Source organism: Cyprinodon variegatus, unplaced genomic scaffold, assembly GCF_000732505.1.
Source record: "Cyprinodon variegatus isolate N-32 unplaced genomic scaffold, C_variegatus-1.0 Scaffold74, whole genome shotgun sequence".
NCBI lineage: Eukaryota > Metazoa > Chordata > Actinopteri > Cyprinodontiformes > Cyprinodontidae > Cyprinodon > Cyprinodon variegatus.
In genome coordinates this window covers 721,701-740,014 of record NW_015150527.1, presented here as the reverse complement: position 1 = coordinate 740,014, position 18,314 = coordinate 721,701, and the positions used below count along the sequence as shown (strand labels likewise).

The 18,314-nt window shown below is 39.7% G+C and overlaps 1 protein-coding gene across 7 annotated transcripts in view; it reads right to left on the bottom strand.

The window, feature by feature from the left end:
* Positions 1-2,035: 2,035 nt before the first annotated feature.
* LOC107083435 (gamma-adducin-like) overlaps positions 2,036-18,314 on the bottom strand; it is a 138,872-nt gene continuing 122,593 nt past the window's right edge. For 4 of the 7 annotated variants that reach the window (XM_015372657.1, XM_015372655.1, XM_015372654.1 and 1 more), the window contains 8 exons: positions 17,728-17,904; positions 13,656-13,904; positions 13,212-13,316; positions 12,279-12,365; positions 10,952-10,975; positions 10,438-10,555; positions 7,884-7,976; positions 2,036-4,084 (listed from right to left, as the gene is read on the bottom strand). In XM_015372657.1, the coding sequence (XP_015228143.1) occupies positions 3,843-4,084; positions 7,884-7,976; positions 10,438-10,555; positions 10,952-10,975; positions 12,279-12,365; positions 13,212-13,316; positions 13,656-13,904; positions 17,728-17,904 (1,095 nt within the window). In that variant the 3' untranslated portion in view covers positions 2,036-3,842. The remainder of the gene's footprint in view (positions 4,085-7,883; positions 7,977-10,437; positions 10,556-10,951; positions 10,976-12,278; positions 12,366-13,211; positions 13,317-13,655; positions 13,905-17,727; positions 17,905-18,314) is intronic. The other 3 variants (XM_015372659.1, XM_015372658.1, XM_015372660.1) reach the window with 3 other exon arrangements.

Below are 18,314 nucleotides of genomic sequence, written 5' to 3'. Positions count from 1 at the left end.
AATATGTTATGGCTGTATAAAAAACCACAATCAAAGAAAACACCACCCCTATATCTAACCAAGGGATTTAGCAAACTGAGTTTTTTTTTTTATGCTTTTCAATGTGGAGATTTATAAAACTAACTTTTCTAGTGTATATCAGAATTATTAGCCCTGTGGAAAATGTAATGTTCTTTAATAAAAAATATATTTTTTTTCTAAGCTTTTCAAAGAAGCATGTTTATTTTTCCATCAAATGGAAGTTGAACTTAAAATTTACTAGGTTGCATAATTGCCTTCTTAAAGAACTCACACTGGGTGCTTCATACGGATCAAAACAAATGAAATCTAGATAACGCTTCTGATTTTCTCCCAATTTCCGTATGTTTACGACTTGAATAAAGATAGAAGCTGCCACTTGAGGAAAAGCTTTATGCTAACAAGTCAATTTAGACTTAAGAGGAAGGATTTCTATTGACAAAGATTGAACAAAAAAACATTAAACACCTGCGAGAGGTAGAAAGCTCAGAGATAATGCTGGAAAATAAACCAGTTAAAGGTGTCTTTAAAAAAAACACACAAAAAAACAGAAGATTTTATTGAAGTGACAATGACTAAGCAGAGTCAGGATGCATCATATGGCCTGACTTTCAAGGGCCAGATTAAACTACAGCTCTTTAGCCATAGCTTCTAATTAGAGGATGAACTGAAAGCTCTATAACCCTACAGCACCACACGGTGGTGGGAGGATTATGGTTCTTACAGCTTTCTTAACAATAAAGTTGTTGGTTTTTCTGCAAGTTGCTTTGTCTGGTTTGATTAAACCTTACAGGAAGTTTGACGGCTCAGACGAAAAATTAATAACTTTAATAGCTTTAGCCTCCTTCGGTATCTTCCGTTCCATTTTCATGTATTCATTAATGGCAGTGGAGCCTCCTGCTGGTGGTGCACAGCTATTACTGTGTTTCTGATTGGAATCTGACAGAATGTGCAGCTAAAATGTATTTAAAATCAAAACAGAAAAGAAAGAGTTTAAATCAACATCCAGGTGGGGCCTTGAGTTGAGCTGCTCGTAAAAAACAAAATAAAACAAATGCAACAACACGAAACAGGATCTGACCAATATCTGTAGGTCACATGAGATTATTCCTCCCGTTTTCTTTCCGCTCACTTTCTTGGCCCTGACCTTTCCTGAACACCATGCCTCGCTTGCCACTTACACGACTTCTACTAATTACTTTATAATCTCCTTCGCCTGTGAACAAAACCGCAACACAAACATCATATGCTGCGAGGGAAGCGCTGCGTAGCGACAAACTAAAGCACAAAGTTACAAAACATACAGCCAGCATATCCAGTTTTAACACCATCATGCTAAATAGTAACTGCGTGCTCCGAGGGATTACGATGTCAGCGAGGATATCCAGCTGTTGCTCAGACAGAATAACGTGCCACAATAAAAGTTTGGGAATGAGTCTCTGCACTCGGCATGGGGCAGCATGGGATTTTTTGTGCATGATGTAAATACCATCATCTAATGCTAATTAGAAACCATTATTTGACATATTATTATAATGCTCTGTGCAAAGGGATAAAATCTGAACATTTTGATAATTTTTTTTACATTTTGAGAGAAACAAACATCCTGGTATCTGTTGTTGTATTTACAGGAAAACGCTGTGACTCTACAGTATCTGAACACAGCAAACCAGTTCCTGTTTCTTCCACTTTCATGAAGTCAGCAGTATGAACACTTTGCATGGTAGGAAAGAAACCTCCTGATTGCTTTGCCTATTCTGGGCAGCCTTTAGCCATCATTAGGTGATGGAAAAACACATGAATGATGCTAATTTAATTGGGACTACAGCTTTCCATAAACGAACTACAAAAACACAAGATACACAAATGTAGTGAACATTTATTGTTCCTCATTATAAAACCCAGAAACTGTGAAGGTATGTAGATTTTCATGTTTCACACAGAGCGGGTCATGAAATAATCTGCTTTTGTTGCTTCCTGCGAGGTTTTCTAGGCCTACCGTATATGTCCTGTCATGCAAAGGATTGTGGGATTTGCTTATCATGGAAACCACTGATGCGCTCCTGCTTTGGCTAAAGAGCCCTGAGCGAAGGATGCAGCCCTAGTGCTGGATTGTTTCATGCTAACATTTTGCATGATCATGTGGTTGAGCTTTGAAGAACATACTGCCAACTAGTGGCCTGGCAGGGCAAATCCAGCATTGATAATGTTTCTAGTGTCATGCACACTGTTATTAAAATGTCTACAGAAATGTAAAAAAAATATCCCGTTCGCAACAGATTGTTTTGACTTATGAAACCTCATTTTTATAACAAAACCAAAGCAGATAAAGATTGGAGAACTGCTAGGTTTTCAGTATTTTAAAACAGCTGACGCCACTTTAGGTTGAACAATACTGAAAAATATCAATCTGATGTTTTGCACAATAGTTGTAAACTGAGCTCCGTTTATTTCCTCCTGAAGTACATCTTTAATTTGCTAAAGTCCTTTCTGGATTCTTTTGGTCTATTTTTACAACAGATTTTAAATACAAATTTGTAAAAAAAAAAAAAAAAAAAAAAAAAAAAATGTTTTAGCATAATATTGACTGAAAGGACCAGAAATCCAGTGAGTACATTTAAATAAAGAGATAATTCTAATAGAAATGTTTTATGAGACTCTTCCGATTGAAATTACCTTTGAAAATAACTTTTTAGCAGGCATTTTTACTAAAACCACATTTCTTTATAAAAATAATTGTACTGCAGTATTCTAATAATTAATATGATTGTATTAGGTAGAAGCTGAAATCATTAGAACCAGAGTAAATATGGTTTGAAACTAACAGTGTGTAGTGAAGTAGTTTATATGATGTATTTTACTTATTAAAAGGGTTACTCCGACAAATGAATTTTTAATAATATTTTAAGTGATCCAGATGCACCTTTATAACCTTTAATCCGGTAACTGGCCCATGCCTAGAGCGAGACGAGGCCGACGGATATAAAACTGCATTCAGTCTGAACAATCACCACCCATGAGAAACAGAGATGCTTCCCTAAAATTTGATTTTCTCCCAGTCATTTTGGCAAATAAAAACAACAGAGATGAAGAAGGTATGGTATAAAAACGCTACATAAATATGAGATAATGTAGTTAGAAACAGCCAGCCTTCGTCCGCACCATCTACTCCAACAACCTTTAACCGTATCGGTGGTTTAACAACAATCTTTGGAGGAGAAAACCGTCATCCAGAGCCACACATCAGCTCAAAGCCTCCTGCTGCTTTTATTCCAGGTTTTCCAGTGTGATGTAAAAACTTATGTGGCGTCTCCGCTTTCCTTTGTGCAGAAATAATTGGAAATATATCTAAAAAAAGCATATGTGAAGGGAAACAAAAGAGGCTTCCAGTTTATATTTGAGAAAGGTTAAAAATGAGAAGAGGAGCCAGTTATTCAGGATCTAAAAAGTGACATTTCCAGGAGCCCTGTTAGAGCACTGCATGAGTTATCAGGTGTGTGGACACACCAACACCTGCATGTTTCCTCACATCTGCTGCAGCTTTGATCGGGGGGGCCCAAACGCCTGCCCTCCCAGAAACTTCACAAACATTCTTTCTCTGCAAAAATTACTTTTTTTTTTTTTTTTTATCCCATTTTTTTAAACTTTCTTCTGCCTTTTGTACATAAAACCTTTTGTTAAAAAAATCAAATATAATTAAAAACAAAAAAAAAACAAACATAAAAGGACAGACAAAAGAAAGACAGAAAGGAGGAGGATCGGGCCCCTCTTTCCTCTTTACGCGGACGCTCTTCCTGACTCCCCGCGCTGCCTGCTCCCTTCTCTCAGGCCTCCGTCTTCTCTTTCTTTTTGTTTTTCTTCAAGAAGGACGGCGTGCGGAACTTCTTCTTCTTCTTGGTGTTGGGTGACTTAGAGGGGGAGCTTTCGGGGGACAGCGTCTCCTCGATCTTCTCGCCAGAGCGCACGGTGATCTCCACGCTCTCCATGCTGGTGGTCAGCTGACTGACCCGCTTGGACAGCTCCTCGTCGTGGTTGTCCTTTCCGTTCATCAGGCCCGTGTGGTTTTCTGGAGGGAAAGGTTTAAGACATTGTGAAGGCAGTACTTATTATTTTTATTTTGAGGTCAGTTGGCCTGTTAGCCATCTTGTAGCTTGTAATGATCATTGCTTCTAAAGAAACACAGCTCTGTAGTTATGAAGCTACACCATTAAATTTGACCACAAATATGGAGACAGGAAATCCTAAAATACCAAGTCTGAAATAATTTTTCATGCATTATTTATCTCCTGAGGACTTAGAATTACCCCGTATTTCCACATATGGTGGTTCTGATTCCAGTTTGGCCCAGTTACCCCATCTTATGGTGAAAACATAGTTACACTAACCCTGTGGACAGGGATCCAGATCCAGTTAGTAAAACCCTGACAGGTTTTGCTTCTTCCTGTTAACCAATCAGCCTTCATTTCTGTGTTATGGAGCTGGAAATGGTTCTAATCTCTGTACAGGATTTTCATTTCCAGGATCTGGATTATGATTAATGGTTCTAGACAGGGGCCAACAGGGGGCCAATGTCCCTATGAAACTGGTCCTCACCGCTGTTATGGCCCTTTTACTGAAGACATAATATTAAATAAATGTCTAATTAGGATAAGCGCTGTCATGGAAACTATACCTGATTAATTTAACCAGTTTCATTTCAATAATTATTTGCTAAAAATTAGCTGCTCCACTTTGATCTATTATATCTTAGTTGCCCATTGCTGCAGGTGCCTCTTTGGCTCTCTTAATATATCAAACAATGTATTATTGCCCTGTTTTTTGTTTTTTTTTTACTCTATGTGACAATTTTCTCATCACAGAATATTCTTATTATGAATATGCTGGATTACTTTTAATCTATGGACCCTTACGGATAAATGGTAATGATATTCAATCTAAGATCGCCTCAGTATCTCTTAAAAGGTAGGAAGCCTCAAAAGTTCTGATTTCATATGCTGCTATATCTTTATTAATTGTGCTTTAGTGCTGATGGTGTCCATAAAATTACATAACATGTCCATATTGGTAAAAGTTTGAGCTCATGTGTACTGTTGTGATTAATAGGCATTTATATATAATAGGTCGCTGGCAGGCTGGTGGAGTTTAATAGGCTAGAATCCACTATGGATTATCCACTACTGTTCTAATCTAAAATACTCTAAAAGCAAATGTTTGCAAACAAGATTATCTTTAAATAAAAATGGCTTAAGCGGGTTTAGTTTGCCCCTAAATAAACATGATCATCATATCAGCAGATGGTTATCGGATTTTTTTAACACCTGATCAGTAAGAAATGACTTTAAGAAATGGCATTGCGTTTGACTTTAGTAGTTCTCAGACAAACTTTAATGCATTAAAATGTTATGGTAAACAATTTGATCATAAAATGAAAAAAAATGGGTTCTAAAAAGTTGAATTGTACTGCATTTTAGCCCTACTGCAAAATGGTCTGCTGGTATCATTTCAGTGACCTTCCTGTTAGCTCAGGGTTAAGTGTTAACGAGGACAGAGCAGCTCCGATTACTCAGAAGCAGAGGAGCAGGACGGCTGGTTTAAAATGGAGCATTTATTCTGTAAATACAAATGCTTTTGTCTCAATGTTTCTGGATGAAATATGGAAAATAAAAAGCTCAGTCTTAGAAAATTTGCACCCGACTGTGAAAAGCATCAGTTTGAAATCTAAACTGTTTTTGTCCACTATGCCATTTCAGCAGCCATCTTCACCCAGAGACACTAATTCCCATCAACCCGCGCTGAATGTCCGCTTATCATGCTCCACAAATTTTTTAATATCCCTTCATTAAAATAATGAATGAATAACGAAAAAACAGCGACCCAATAACCCGGAGTCTGTCCTCCTTTTCAAATGAACAAACCATTGCTGTGAAACCCACTCTCGTAATAACAGGTCACGTAACGCCTCTGATTCAGCGTTGTGTCCTTTTCTTTGCAGGTCAGAGGATCCAGGGCGCTGATATAATGTTACAGCATCAAGCGCTGCCGACCTACCTGTTTGTTTACACCTTAAAACACATGGTGATTCAAATGAGCACAGTACAAGAACCGGCTGACCCTGGAAGGTGGCGTCAGAATATACGGGTCCCCTGAGTTAGAAGGCTGTCATAGGGGTAATTGCCATTGTGTGGTTTTGCGTGTTTGCGCTGGAAGGAAGCTGACAGGAACTCAATCCCAGGGTGCTATTATTTACCACTGCTAATGGGCCTGGTGTGATCTCTGTGTCTCTTTGAGGGGCATTAACCAGTGTGAAGTGTCAGATGTGAGAAGCGACGAGTTAAAGGAGAAAATACTGTAAGTCAACAGAGTAGCCGGGACCAGATCATGATAACTGTTGTAAACAAAGCCTCTTTTCCCCACAATGTTAGAGGCAAACACGTGTTTAGCTACAATATAAAATGTTAACATTTTTTGAGAAAAAAAGCTTCTCCAATTGTCTCCTTTTGACTTGAATTTGGTTGTAAAATAAACTAAACAGACTACATGTGCATTTCCTAAATGATTTAGTTGCATGCATGGGGCTCCTTTTGTATAGTTAATAATTTAATGCATTTGATTCTCGCTAAAAATACAAAGCAGAGTTAAAAGCTGTAGCTGCTGCACAGATTTATTCAGTTACATACTTTTTTGTGTAACCTTGGCTATGAATTAGAACCTGAATGGGCAGAGCATGAACTGCCTGCTTTGCTTCTGGACTTGGACTGGGCAGACCGAGTGGCTGCTGTCGTATGGATGACGTCATGCTGCTCCATGTTAGGGTCATAAACTGAAAGCTTCTCTTTCATGGTGTTCTGCTTGAGATCAGGGTTCATGTTATGTCAATTGATCATAACTTTGAATCAATTTGACTGGATGATCTGGTTGAACTCTAAAGTGCCTTGAGATGACGTGTGTTGTGAATTGGCGCTATAGAAATAAACTGAATTGAATTGATCAAAGTTCTGTTTTTATAAAATACTTGGGTAGGTTTTTGTTGTTTTTTTTTAAACCTGGAACTTCACCTGCAAAATGGTTTGTTAAAAACTTGTTTCTGGAGAAAATTCCCACTTTGATGAGGGGAAAATTAAAGTTTAATTAAGATTTTCATGGGGGGGGGGGGAATATATTTACTCAGATAGCCAGGATGGTTTGAACAAATTTATTTCTTTATTTTATTTGTTTTAGAGTCCTTTTTTTTTTTTTTTTTTTAATAAAAGCCTTTAAAATATTTAAACACATAACGTTAATTAAATTTATTTGTGTGAAAGTGGTTTCACAGTCAGGATTTCCAGCTGGATTATTTTAAATGTTTGAAATAATAGACAAACTATAAATCTAACATCCTAAATCCTAAATATTCATTGTTTTAGTCCAGCTCCTCACATAACTTAATAAAAATGACATAATTAATGAAAAAAAAATTGGATATCCAACTCCTTAGTGACGGATATCTATGAAGAAGGTTTTTAAAGGTTTTAAATTTGCTTGCCTGTTGGATTTCTCTTCTCCAACTGATAGAACTGACCTCTTTTCTCCTAATGAATCCAATCAAATGATAAATGGTTTTATTTTTGACAAAGTAACTTACTGTACACATTTATTTGCATTTGGATGTGAACATACGGACAAAAAGTATCAAATTCATCTGAAAATGTTTTTTTCCACTGAAATCATTAGTTCAGAATCATGCTATAACCTGAATATGTAGAATAAACCCTGCATGTAAAAAAAAATAAAGTAGTTTAAAATTCACAGTCATACCAAAGTATTAGCAAACATTAGATTAAAGAGGCAAACAGCTCTGCATCGACCTCTCTCTGTGTGAGCGATACCTTCTTTAGCTGGAGTGATTTGCGGAGACTGCGTGACAGACAGAGACTGAGAGAGAGTGGAGCCGTCGTCGGAGGTTAGCTCGTGCTCGCCATCTGCAGGGAGGTCGGTGGGGGGGAGGGGGGGTTAGGGTTGCAGGAGGGTGTTTGAGTGCAGTGGGGGTGGGTTGGTATAAAAGGGACGACAGAGGGGATGAGTGGGATGAGAGGGTGGAGGGATTTGAGATGGAAGAGATTAGTCATAACACAGAGGCAGACAGACACATGTTAGAATCAGGCCATGCACAGCTGCTTTCCCACAAAACTTTCAAAATAAAGGTTTCCTTGTCTGTTGATCACCAGGCTCTCTTTCCTCCAGCCACCTTTTTATGAGTCCGCCTTGAAACACGCTTTCCAGCACCACTGATCTGAGCATTGATGTGATTCTCATGTAAAGCTGCTATAAGGCCTACAAATGATGCAGTGATCTAAGATGAATAACAAATATTTAAAGGGTAGCCCGACCCACAGCATAACAGGACCTCCACTGTACTGTAAAGCAGGAAGTAATGTTTCATCCGCTGTTTTAAATTAGTCCCATCTGATTCTGTCTAATGGTCCAAATATTGTCTCCTCCCATCAAGCTTCTGATAAGTTTTCTGTACTTATCAGATTTGAATCTGGCATAGATTAGAAACAGCCAGCATGTAGATAGTGTAAAGGTTGTTATGCAGACTCTCTGACTCCAAGATGCCACATAGCAGTTTTTTTTTACGTCTCTTACCATCCTGCTGACTGCGCATAGCGGCAAGGTAATTTCAGCTCCTCATACATAAATACGGGCAACATCAACTAAGTGTTCTTATACAAGTTTTCTGACTTATTAAGATCTACATACAGAACATCTGCAGGACATACACTGCTGTTTTGATGAGCCTGTGAGTTCCGGATTAAATATTATAACCTCAAAATAATCCAGTCAACTTTAATTAGGGAAATAAAAAAATGCCTTAATGGTATTTATTTTTGTGAAATTTGAAGGGACGTTACTTGTGGGGGATTTTGGTGAAAAAATATTTCTTAACTCAGCTTATAGTTTATCCATTAGCAGCTTCCACCTTCAGCTGACATCTATTACTGTCCTTTGCAGCTCCTCTTAACGCACCATTTACAGAGAGGTTGTGCAGCAACCTGGTTCGTACGGTTCAGATGTCTCATCACATATTCTCCATGTGGGACATGAAGGTGGAAACTGGTTACATAATCAATTTGAAGAGATGAAGTACCATCATTTTTTTATCTTATAACAAAGTCTCTTTATAGATGCTCTTACATATCCTATAACCACATGTTTTTTTCTGTTTTAAATGCTGAGCAGCCGCTCTGTTCAGGAGACAATCAGAAATCAAAGCGGTGCATGTCAGCGTGTCTGCATGTGTGCAGGCCTCTCCAGACGGACTTCAGCTTGCATCCAGATGGGTCACCGGGGATTCATGGGGCTGTGGGGGTAACAGTGTCATAGCAACGGGCTGTGCTCATGTGGCGGGTGTGAAGACCTGCTGTCGGTTCAGTCTGCCATCTTAGTCACACAGGCCTTTTCATATGCACACAGCAGTACAGAACATTTGGACGTGTACCGTCCACATGCATGAACACATGCCCTCGGTCGTACACACTCCCACGTGAAACAACCACATTTCAATCTGGTCCAATGCGCCTGCAGCTCTGCAGAGTGAACCCCTCCACCACTGTCTGCCTACTATTGACGTTCTGCTTTCCTTTCTGAAGAGATAATATGATTAAAATTGACTTTGAGCGTAAGCAGACAGAACACGGTTATAGAAGTAGAAATGTCTATAAGGACAAACTCTTGGATTTTAAAGTTGTCAGAATCAATCAGAATGCTGTTTAACATGCAGAGCTTCAGGTTTACCACCAGTGCAGAGCTTATGGGAACCAAATCTGATTCAAGATGGGAGAAACTAATCTGTATGTGGACATACAGGGGTGAGGGGGTACTGTAGAGCACAGTTTAATCCAGATTAGGTTAAAGATCATCTGGAAATCTGCTCCAGATGTTTGCTCTGATCTGCCAGTTAGCACGCTGAACAGATTTCAGCAGGGCTGCAGGAATGCATGATTAGTTTTTAAACACACTGCAACAAATGACTGCTGTGAATTTGTCAGAAACATTAAACATGGATCAGAAAGAAATGTTTTGTAAAGATACGTAAACTAAAGGAGTAAAGTTTAGAACGAAGAGCCTTAAATGTGTTTTACTCTTTTTGTGTGGCTTCAGAGAAACCTGAAGGTGCTGTGCTGCAGAGAGGGACTGCACTTTGGGGTTCTTGTTTAGAATGAAATGTTTGGGCCAGTTAGATCTTCCTTCATATGCATCGGTCTCCGGTTCTCAGCTTCTACTACTTTCAATTAGCATAAAAATATTTTCAAAACAAGATCTTTTACTTTGGTTATAATGATGCACAAAAAAAGGGAGCAAGCATTCATTACAATGAACAGAGTTCTGCTGAGCGTGTGTGAGCATGGATTTATTAGTGTGTGTGTCTGTGTGTCGTACCGCTGAGGCCAAGTTGCCTTCTCTCCATGTTTTTGTGGGACTCCTCCTTTTCCAACAGCTCGCTGAACGGGTTGGGAGGAAGAGGAGCCATCTGCTCCTCCTCTGTGGGCACGTATGGCTGAGGAGGAGGGGAGGACAGAGGGAGCAAAGGGTGAGCGCAGGAGCACAAGCAGAAACGCTGACTGTTCACCACAAACATCTGAGTGCATCTAATAATCCAATACATGGTAATCCTTTCATCAAACTCATACAGCAAGCTACAGCGCTCCACATCTGCTGACATCTGTGTTCAACAACAGGTCATGAACGCTTCTCATGCTCTCAAAAGAAACACCGTGGATCAACAAGTCCAGATAAAGAGGGAAACTTTTCCAAAATAAATAGAACACTGGTGCAAACAGAGAAAAATTCAAAGTCTCCAGGCACGACTACATGCGATGTTCCAAAAGAAAACTAAATAAAATAAAAGCAACTGCAAACAACAATGGACAGGATGATGCTGGAGAATATTTACCGGCGCGCCTATTTGCCCAGCTTCCTTTAAGGCAAAACACAAATAAAGAAGAAGAAGAAAAAAACAGGGAATCAGTCCCCAAATGTGTGGCTGAGAGATTTATTTTATAGGTTTCTAATGATTTAGTCCAGCTTTCCATGATTGTTTGTCTCCCCCTAGTGGCCTAAGAGAATGAACAGGAAGAAGGCCTGTAAAGCTTTGGGTGGCGGTGTCCATCAATGTGAATCTTAACAATAGAATATCATCTAAAGGAAAAAATTAAAAAAGAAATGTGGGAATAACTGTCCCGCAGAGAGATATTGATTAGCTCCCTTCACATGGAGGGAACCCGCCACATAAAGAAGCTGGCTTTTCAGAGCACCATAGCCAGAATTAATGGGAAAAAAGGAAAGTTGAGTAAAAGGATAAAAAGGGTTTGTAAACGGGCAACTGCAGCCTCAAGAGGATTGTGAAGAAAATTCTGTTATAAATATTTACAATGTTTGGAGGGCTAGAGAGAGTCGCCACACACAGATTAGAACACTGGGTACAACTATTGCCTTCCTTCACTTAAGCCTATTCTGGAGCAGAGGTAACTGGAACAGTAGCTGCTAAAAGCTCTGAAGTCCTTTTTTTGGATGGATATAAAGTTTCAATGTAAAACAAGAGTCTGGATGAAGAACTTAGAGGGACCAAATCCAAGAAAGATTTCAACAGTCAGTGATGTTTTCAGGAGTTATTTCATCTGCTGGTGTTCACTGTGTGTATAAAGTCCAAATTCAGTGCATCAGTTTGTCAGGAAACTTAACAAAAACCTGGACTTCCTAAACGTATGACCTCCATTTAACGCTGCAATGATGCAGCAATTCATGTAACCAAATACGCAGGTACATTTATGTACAGATGAACTTATACTGCATTCCTGTATTACAGCTAAATCGTCTTCATTGGTCAATTTTATAATTCTAACCTGATTCTTGGATGCATTTGGAATGTTAACTTACTCCTAATGTTCATGCACTGCTGTCAACAGATTGCTTCAGATTGTAATAAATTTAAACTTAATGTAAACACATAAATCCACAAAATCTCATTAAAAATGTGACCAGAACATTTGCAAAATTGTCAAGATCTGCAGTAATCCTGAAATTGTGCATTTTCAATAAACTTTTTAAACGTCACATAAAATATAAGTTGAATAAAATCACACTGTCTTGTTTAAAACCTTTCTTCTTACTTTGTCTCTTGGCTATGAGCTACAGAACCCGTAAAAAAAGAACACAGGTGCATGAGTCTCTCTGTGGAGCCATGTTTGTGGCGTTTATCTACATTAGAAGCTCATTCTCACCTGGCGCGGCTGATCGACAGGAATCCCAGCGAGGTGCTGAGACCGCGGGCCTGATGTCATCACATCTAACCGGTTCTGCTCTCTGATCTGAAACGGGACAAACAAATGAAAAACAGAGATGATATCAGCAGGTTCGAAGAGAGTAAAACTACTATTTCCTCCTAATATATAAATCATATATCTTTAATAAATTAAAATTATAGAACATTTTCTGATAAGGAAAATCAGATGTGTTTGTTTACTTTTGATATTGTTCAGTTGGTTCTGTTGCTCAAAAACACGATGATGTGAAACTGGTTCATGTATCAGTATCAGTGTTGGACATTAAAATGTAAAAACTAGAGCAAGTAGCCTGGATGAGTGTTGAGCTTGAAGTTTGTCATGTTGTTTTGTACGATAGGAAGGATGGCATCAAAGCCTCCAAATCTCAAACATAACAATTAGATGCTGCTTAGTTGCTATCTAGTCGTTTGAGAGGCCTGGAAGAAAATAAAATGTCAGAGGAAGTTTTCTGCGTCTTTATTTAATAATGTTTAACTTGATCAGGGGAGACTTCAGGGTTCCTAAAATTTTAAAAAGTTCTGCATTAGATAAATAAAACCACAAAAACCTGAATCAGAGAAAATAATTTCAGCATTTCCAGATTATTCTATTGTTTAAATGTTTTGTCCTCCCTCCCTCCGTTCCTTCCTTCCCTCCCTCACCCCCTTATTGGATATTTTTATCACTTCAGTGCAGGTAGTTTCAATGATCATCTCTTCTTTTTTGACTAAATGTCTGAGAAGCCCTTTTGTTTAGTTAAGAGTCGAGTTTTAAATTAGGCATTTTTAAATGACATCCCTTCTTGTGTACTCATGATGGAAGCCTTTTAAACTGTTACTGAGCTAAAGCTACATATTTTGGAAGAAACCAACAAAAAGAAGCTGAACTCACTTTGTTCCTCTTCTGCTGCACCTCGGTGGGGTCTGTGTTCAGAGGGACGAACTGGTTGGGGTCCTCAATGCGGATCGGAGTTCCGGTTTCATCCGCTTTCATCCACTGTGAAAGGTAGAAGATAAGGATCAAGAATAAATCTCTTTGCTAACAACAGTAGAGGAGATAAAGAAAGTACAGAAAGCTGTTATAAAGTATCTTAAGAATAAAGGAATATACAATAAGATTTATATATATATGGCTCATGCTAAATACTCCCATATAGTAGGTGGTGGTATGCACCTAAAAGTCAAGGTTGCAATCTGCCATTAAACTAATAGAAGAAGAATCTCTTTGCTCAGTGTCGGGTTGGTAGTTTCCTGTTCGACCACTAGATGGAGCTCTATGTTTGAGAAGGAAGGGCTGACTGCTTTGCTTTGCCTGCAGGACCCTCATTGTGCTCACCGTGGTGGTCCTGCTGCAGCGCTCCTCTCCGGCCTCCACGCTGACCTTGGTGTAGCTGTTAGGGGAGTTCAGCCAGCGCGTCTTCTCCCTCTGCTGCCGCTGCTGTAGGAACTTGAAGGGCAGCCGAGTGGCGTCACCATCCTCCTCAAATGTGAACGCGGTGACGGTGGCGGGGATCTCCACTTCGCTCTTATGCCTCGGCTTCTCTCGAATGATGGGGTGTCTGTAGGCGTAACCCGTCCTGTAGCCCTGAGGATGGGAAAGGACAGAAATGACTTCATTCCTGCAGGTTTTTTTATGAAGTATGCAGTACCTTTCCCTTCTCCTTATGACACAGCCCCTCATTTTTGGGCAATGTGGTTTATTGGAAATACAATGATGCACGTTTCAGAATATATTTCAATCTGAAAAAGTCATACGGAAGGAAAAGACAATTAGAAGAGTTTTATTGATACAATTACTTTAGTCTTTGGCGCTCAGACCTCGGCAGGAAACACTGGTGCAGAATTTGCTTTGATATGCATAAACAGGACTAAATAATAGGGATGTTTCACCCCAGGCCTGAAACTGGTGGCGGAGTGGAGAGGATGAAGTTGGTCAGTCTGTAGACTGCTGGTTAGCGAGCCAATATGCTTGAGCTGTATGAAGAAATTAGGTGTGCTGCGTCAGCTGATACTAGTGCTTCACTTTGGGACCTGGAAGATAGAAGTCCAGCTTGGATAACACAGGTTCAGAGAACCTGTCCATGATAAGCAAGCATGAAGCGACAGTGGAGAGGAAAAACTCCCCTTTGGGAAGAAACCTCTGTTAGAACCAGGCTCATCATGGCGGCCTTCAGCTGGACCGGTTGAAATGGGACAGTGAAAGCAGAAAGAGTCCAGTAGGAATGACACTCTGATGAAGCTTGAGCTACAGGGGTGGAGAAGGGGATGGAGGTGGGTTAAATTGGGATGAATCGGGTTAATAGCGGGACCGCTGCCTGCACTTCAGGCACCTTTGATGAGATGTGGTTTGGAGTCCCTTTTAAGATGAACTATGGATGCTGATTGGCCCGTAACAAAGGCGAATAGTAATGGTTTCTTCAGTTGAACTTCCGCCTAGGCTCCATTTAGCAAAGAAATGAAACAAAACCCATTTGGCAGCAGGAAAACAGGCCATGTGGGAAGAAGAACTAACACTGAACCATAAAGCAACATCTCCACCACGAAACATGGAGGTGACCGTATCATGGGGAGGTGGATGGAGCTAAATACAAGAGGATCCAAGACGAAAAAAAGCTGTTAGAGGCTGAAAAGGATTTGAGCTCCAGTCTGACAATGAATCTAAGCAAAAACCCCAGAGCCGCTAGTAAAATAAAACACATTCTTCTGTTAGAGGGGCCTAGTCAAAGCATGGGTCTAACTGCAAGTTTAGAGTACCTGGCAAACCTTTTAAAAGTATCTTCCCAGACACTTTCTTCTCAAACCCACAGAGCTTCAGCTGTTTTTAAACAGGAGACGGATTAATCCTGGTAGAGACGAGCCTGGACGACTACAGCTGGAAGTCCAGGGAAGCATTGATACAGGAAGGCACGAGGTAAAAATACACATAAAACTAAATCAATTAAGAATTTTTAAAATTTTACTCTTTTTTTTCCAGCTTATATTGTCATTACACTGTCATAAGTACAGCCCATCAAAAATGAACTCTCTTAATCCATTCCCTTGGGGAGCAGTGGACTGCCATTGTGCGGTGCCTGTGGAGCAATGTGGGGTTAAGGGTCAGAGTGGCAGAATGTGGGAGTAGAGCTTGAACTCGAACCTCTGGATTCTAGGCACAATGCCCTAACCACTAGGCCACCACTCCCCAAACCACATTGTCTCTCCCTTTACACTTTAAAATCACGCAGATGTGTGGCTGTAAAAGATAAAGACTTTTGAAACATTTCAGGGAGCTGACAGCTTTCAGCAGTCACTTCTTTTACTAATTGCTGCTGTTACTATCAGTATTGTGGGTAATTCTTTGACGTCACCTTCCTATTAAGCTGGTTTTCTCTCAGGTTGTGAGTCACAAGGACAAAAAACAAACACAAAGTAGCGCGGTAGCTGCAGGGTTTCAAACGCAGCAGAGGACAGCCTCAGCTTCATTTCCTCTCTCGTCCATCTCCCTCTGCCCCGCTGTTCACTCGCCCTTCACTTCATCCTCATTCCTCCATTATCCCCTCACACATTCCCATTTCCTCTCACTCGGTTGTGCCACTGCTGTTTTTTTTCAGTCAACTTTCCACATGCAGCTTTTCTTTTCATCTGCTCCCCGCGGTCAAAGCTGACCTTTCAACTTGGCTTCATCGCCCAGCTCAGCTGGCAGAGATTCTTTTTCCGGCAACATCCTGCTTTTCCACGCCGACGTTTCGACACAATCACAGCTGGAGGCTGGAAATCAAGAGGAGAACAACTCCTCCTCTGTCGCGCTCTGTCTCATCACTGTCTCGGCCTCTTGAGTCAAGGCCAACAACTTCCACAGACTCAATGAGTCAGGAGAATAAGGAGGGCAATGTTTACAGGCAGCTTTACTCACCACTCTGCAATAAGAGACATGCATTGATTACATGATTTAAGCAGCTGTAACTCTGCAGCTCCTCCAGAGTTACAGGTGCCTCTTAGTTTAACTGGATGGCCCGAGTCCTCTGAAAGACTTTTACAGGTGGGATAGTTTTGTTTTTGATTCTGATCTATATAATGTGTTTCTAAACTTCAGGCTTTCTTTTACATATTTAAATGCCATCATCATGGCTCACATTACCTGCTGTTTGTCTTGCTGGGCTCAGGCCAATTAGACAACACTCAAACCTCTGGGATCGCTTTATAATCAGGCTCAAGATACTCCATAAAAAGACCTCTCCATTATCATCACTGTAATATTATCAGTTAATACAAAATCATTTAATCTGTTACACATGTTTAAGAATAGTCTTCAAAATATTCCAAAAAAAAAGTTGAAAACAAACCACTGGACTTTGTTTCCTGGACGGGAAGCGAAACATCTTCAAACTTCAAACAAAGTCCAGTGGTTTGTTTTTAACCATTTTTTTGGAATGTCTATGGCCTGGATAAGTGAGAATCTTCACTAGCAGTCTTTAAAATAGTCAATAATACTGTTTCACCCCTTCAGAAACAATTAATTATACTTAACCCTGATCAAACTGCTGGAAGATCTCGCTCCACCACTCTCAGAAATTATTCCATTCCCCGAAGATATCTGCCTTTGCACAAAAGCTTTTCTTTGGAACTTCAGAATTTTCCCATTGTGGGAGAATAAAAGGACTTTCTATTCTATTCTATTTTAAGACCATCAGACGTCAGCATCCCCCCAGCTATTCTATAAACAAATTTCCCACTGAATGTGCCTATATATTTATACTTACAGTACTTCTTAGCATTTTAGATTCACTGTAGTTTGTTCTGTAATGTGTTATTAAATGTGTGTCCCTGCTTTGGAAATAGCAATAGCTAACTCTGGTTTACACTGTCCATGTTAAATAAACTAATACACTAAACTAAACCACAGTACAGCTGAGTTTATACTAACATTACATTATTATTAACACAGACTCCTGATTACACCTGATTAGATGACGTCTGAGGGTCATTTGTTGCAGTGGTTTTATTAAACGAAGCTTCAAACAGAGCTTAAAAGAAATATTTGTCAGGTTTTTATTTGAAAAAAATCCCCTTACCGGCCTTATCCTTACTTAGAAACTTACTTAGAAGGAAACTTTAAACACGGCTGTAGTGGAACACTTACTGCTTCTAGAAGCATTTCAAATAAACTGATGGATTTCAAATTGATGGATTAAGCATTTGTTTTATTTTTTGCTATGTATGATTGTTAATGTTCTATATATGTTTAGCTTTTTATATTTGCAATCTATGTATTTATGTGCACACTTTTTAACCAGGCATCCTGACCAAGACCTGCTGGAAGCAGAGATTCAGTAAAGCTTTAACTTCCTCAATCATGGCAGCTAATTACTGTGAAGGGCCATGCAGATATTTCATCATCTGTCTGATTCCAAACAGATCCATAAACTCACCAGATTATCCAGCATCCTCATCAGGGACTCAAACTCCAGCTCCCCGATCTTCCACTTGTACTGCCCAGCCATGTTGACGGATGCAGCATTAGCCACAGCAAAAACTCTGGATTTATACTTCTCAGGATCCAGCACTATGAGGTTGTCCACTCCTCCAGCACATGAGATAGCATTCACCTGAAAACCATAAAGATTGGAAAGAAATTAGCTTCTGTTATCGAATGATGTCTGTCACTTAGATCATACGCTGAACTGGAACTGAGCTTATTTTTGCATGAGGGAAGGATGTGATTCAACACAACTAAAGATGCGATTGTACAGAATCTGAGAGGAAAGCAGCTCAGCAGATACACAGCTCCACATACAGCGAACACATCCCAGGGGATTTATTTGTAGAATTTAAGCCAGGCTTTGCAAGATGGATTAATGTTTTTCTTTTTCCTGACAGGGTGAGAGTCATTTGGGAGATTTGGTGAGGCATATTAGAGAACAAGGGGAGGAAGGGGCAAAACATAAACACACACACCCACACACACACACATATATGCATATATATATATATATATATATATATATATATATATATA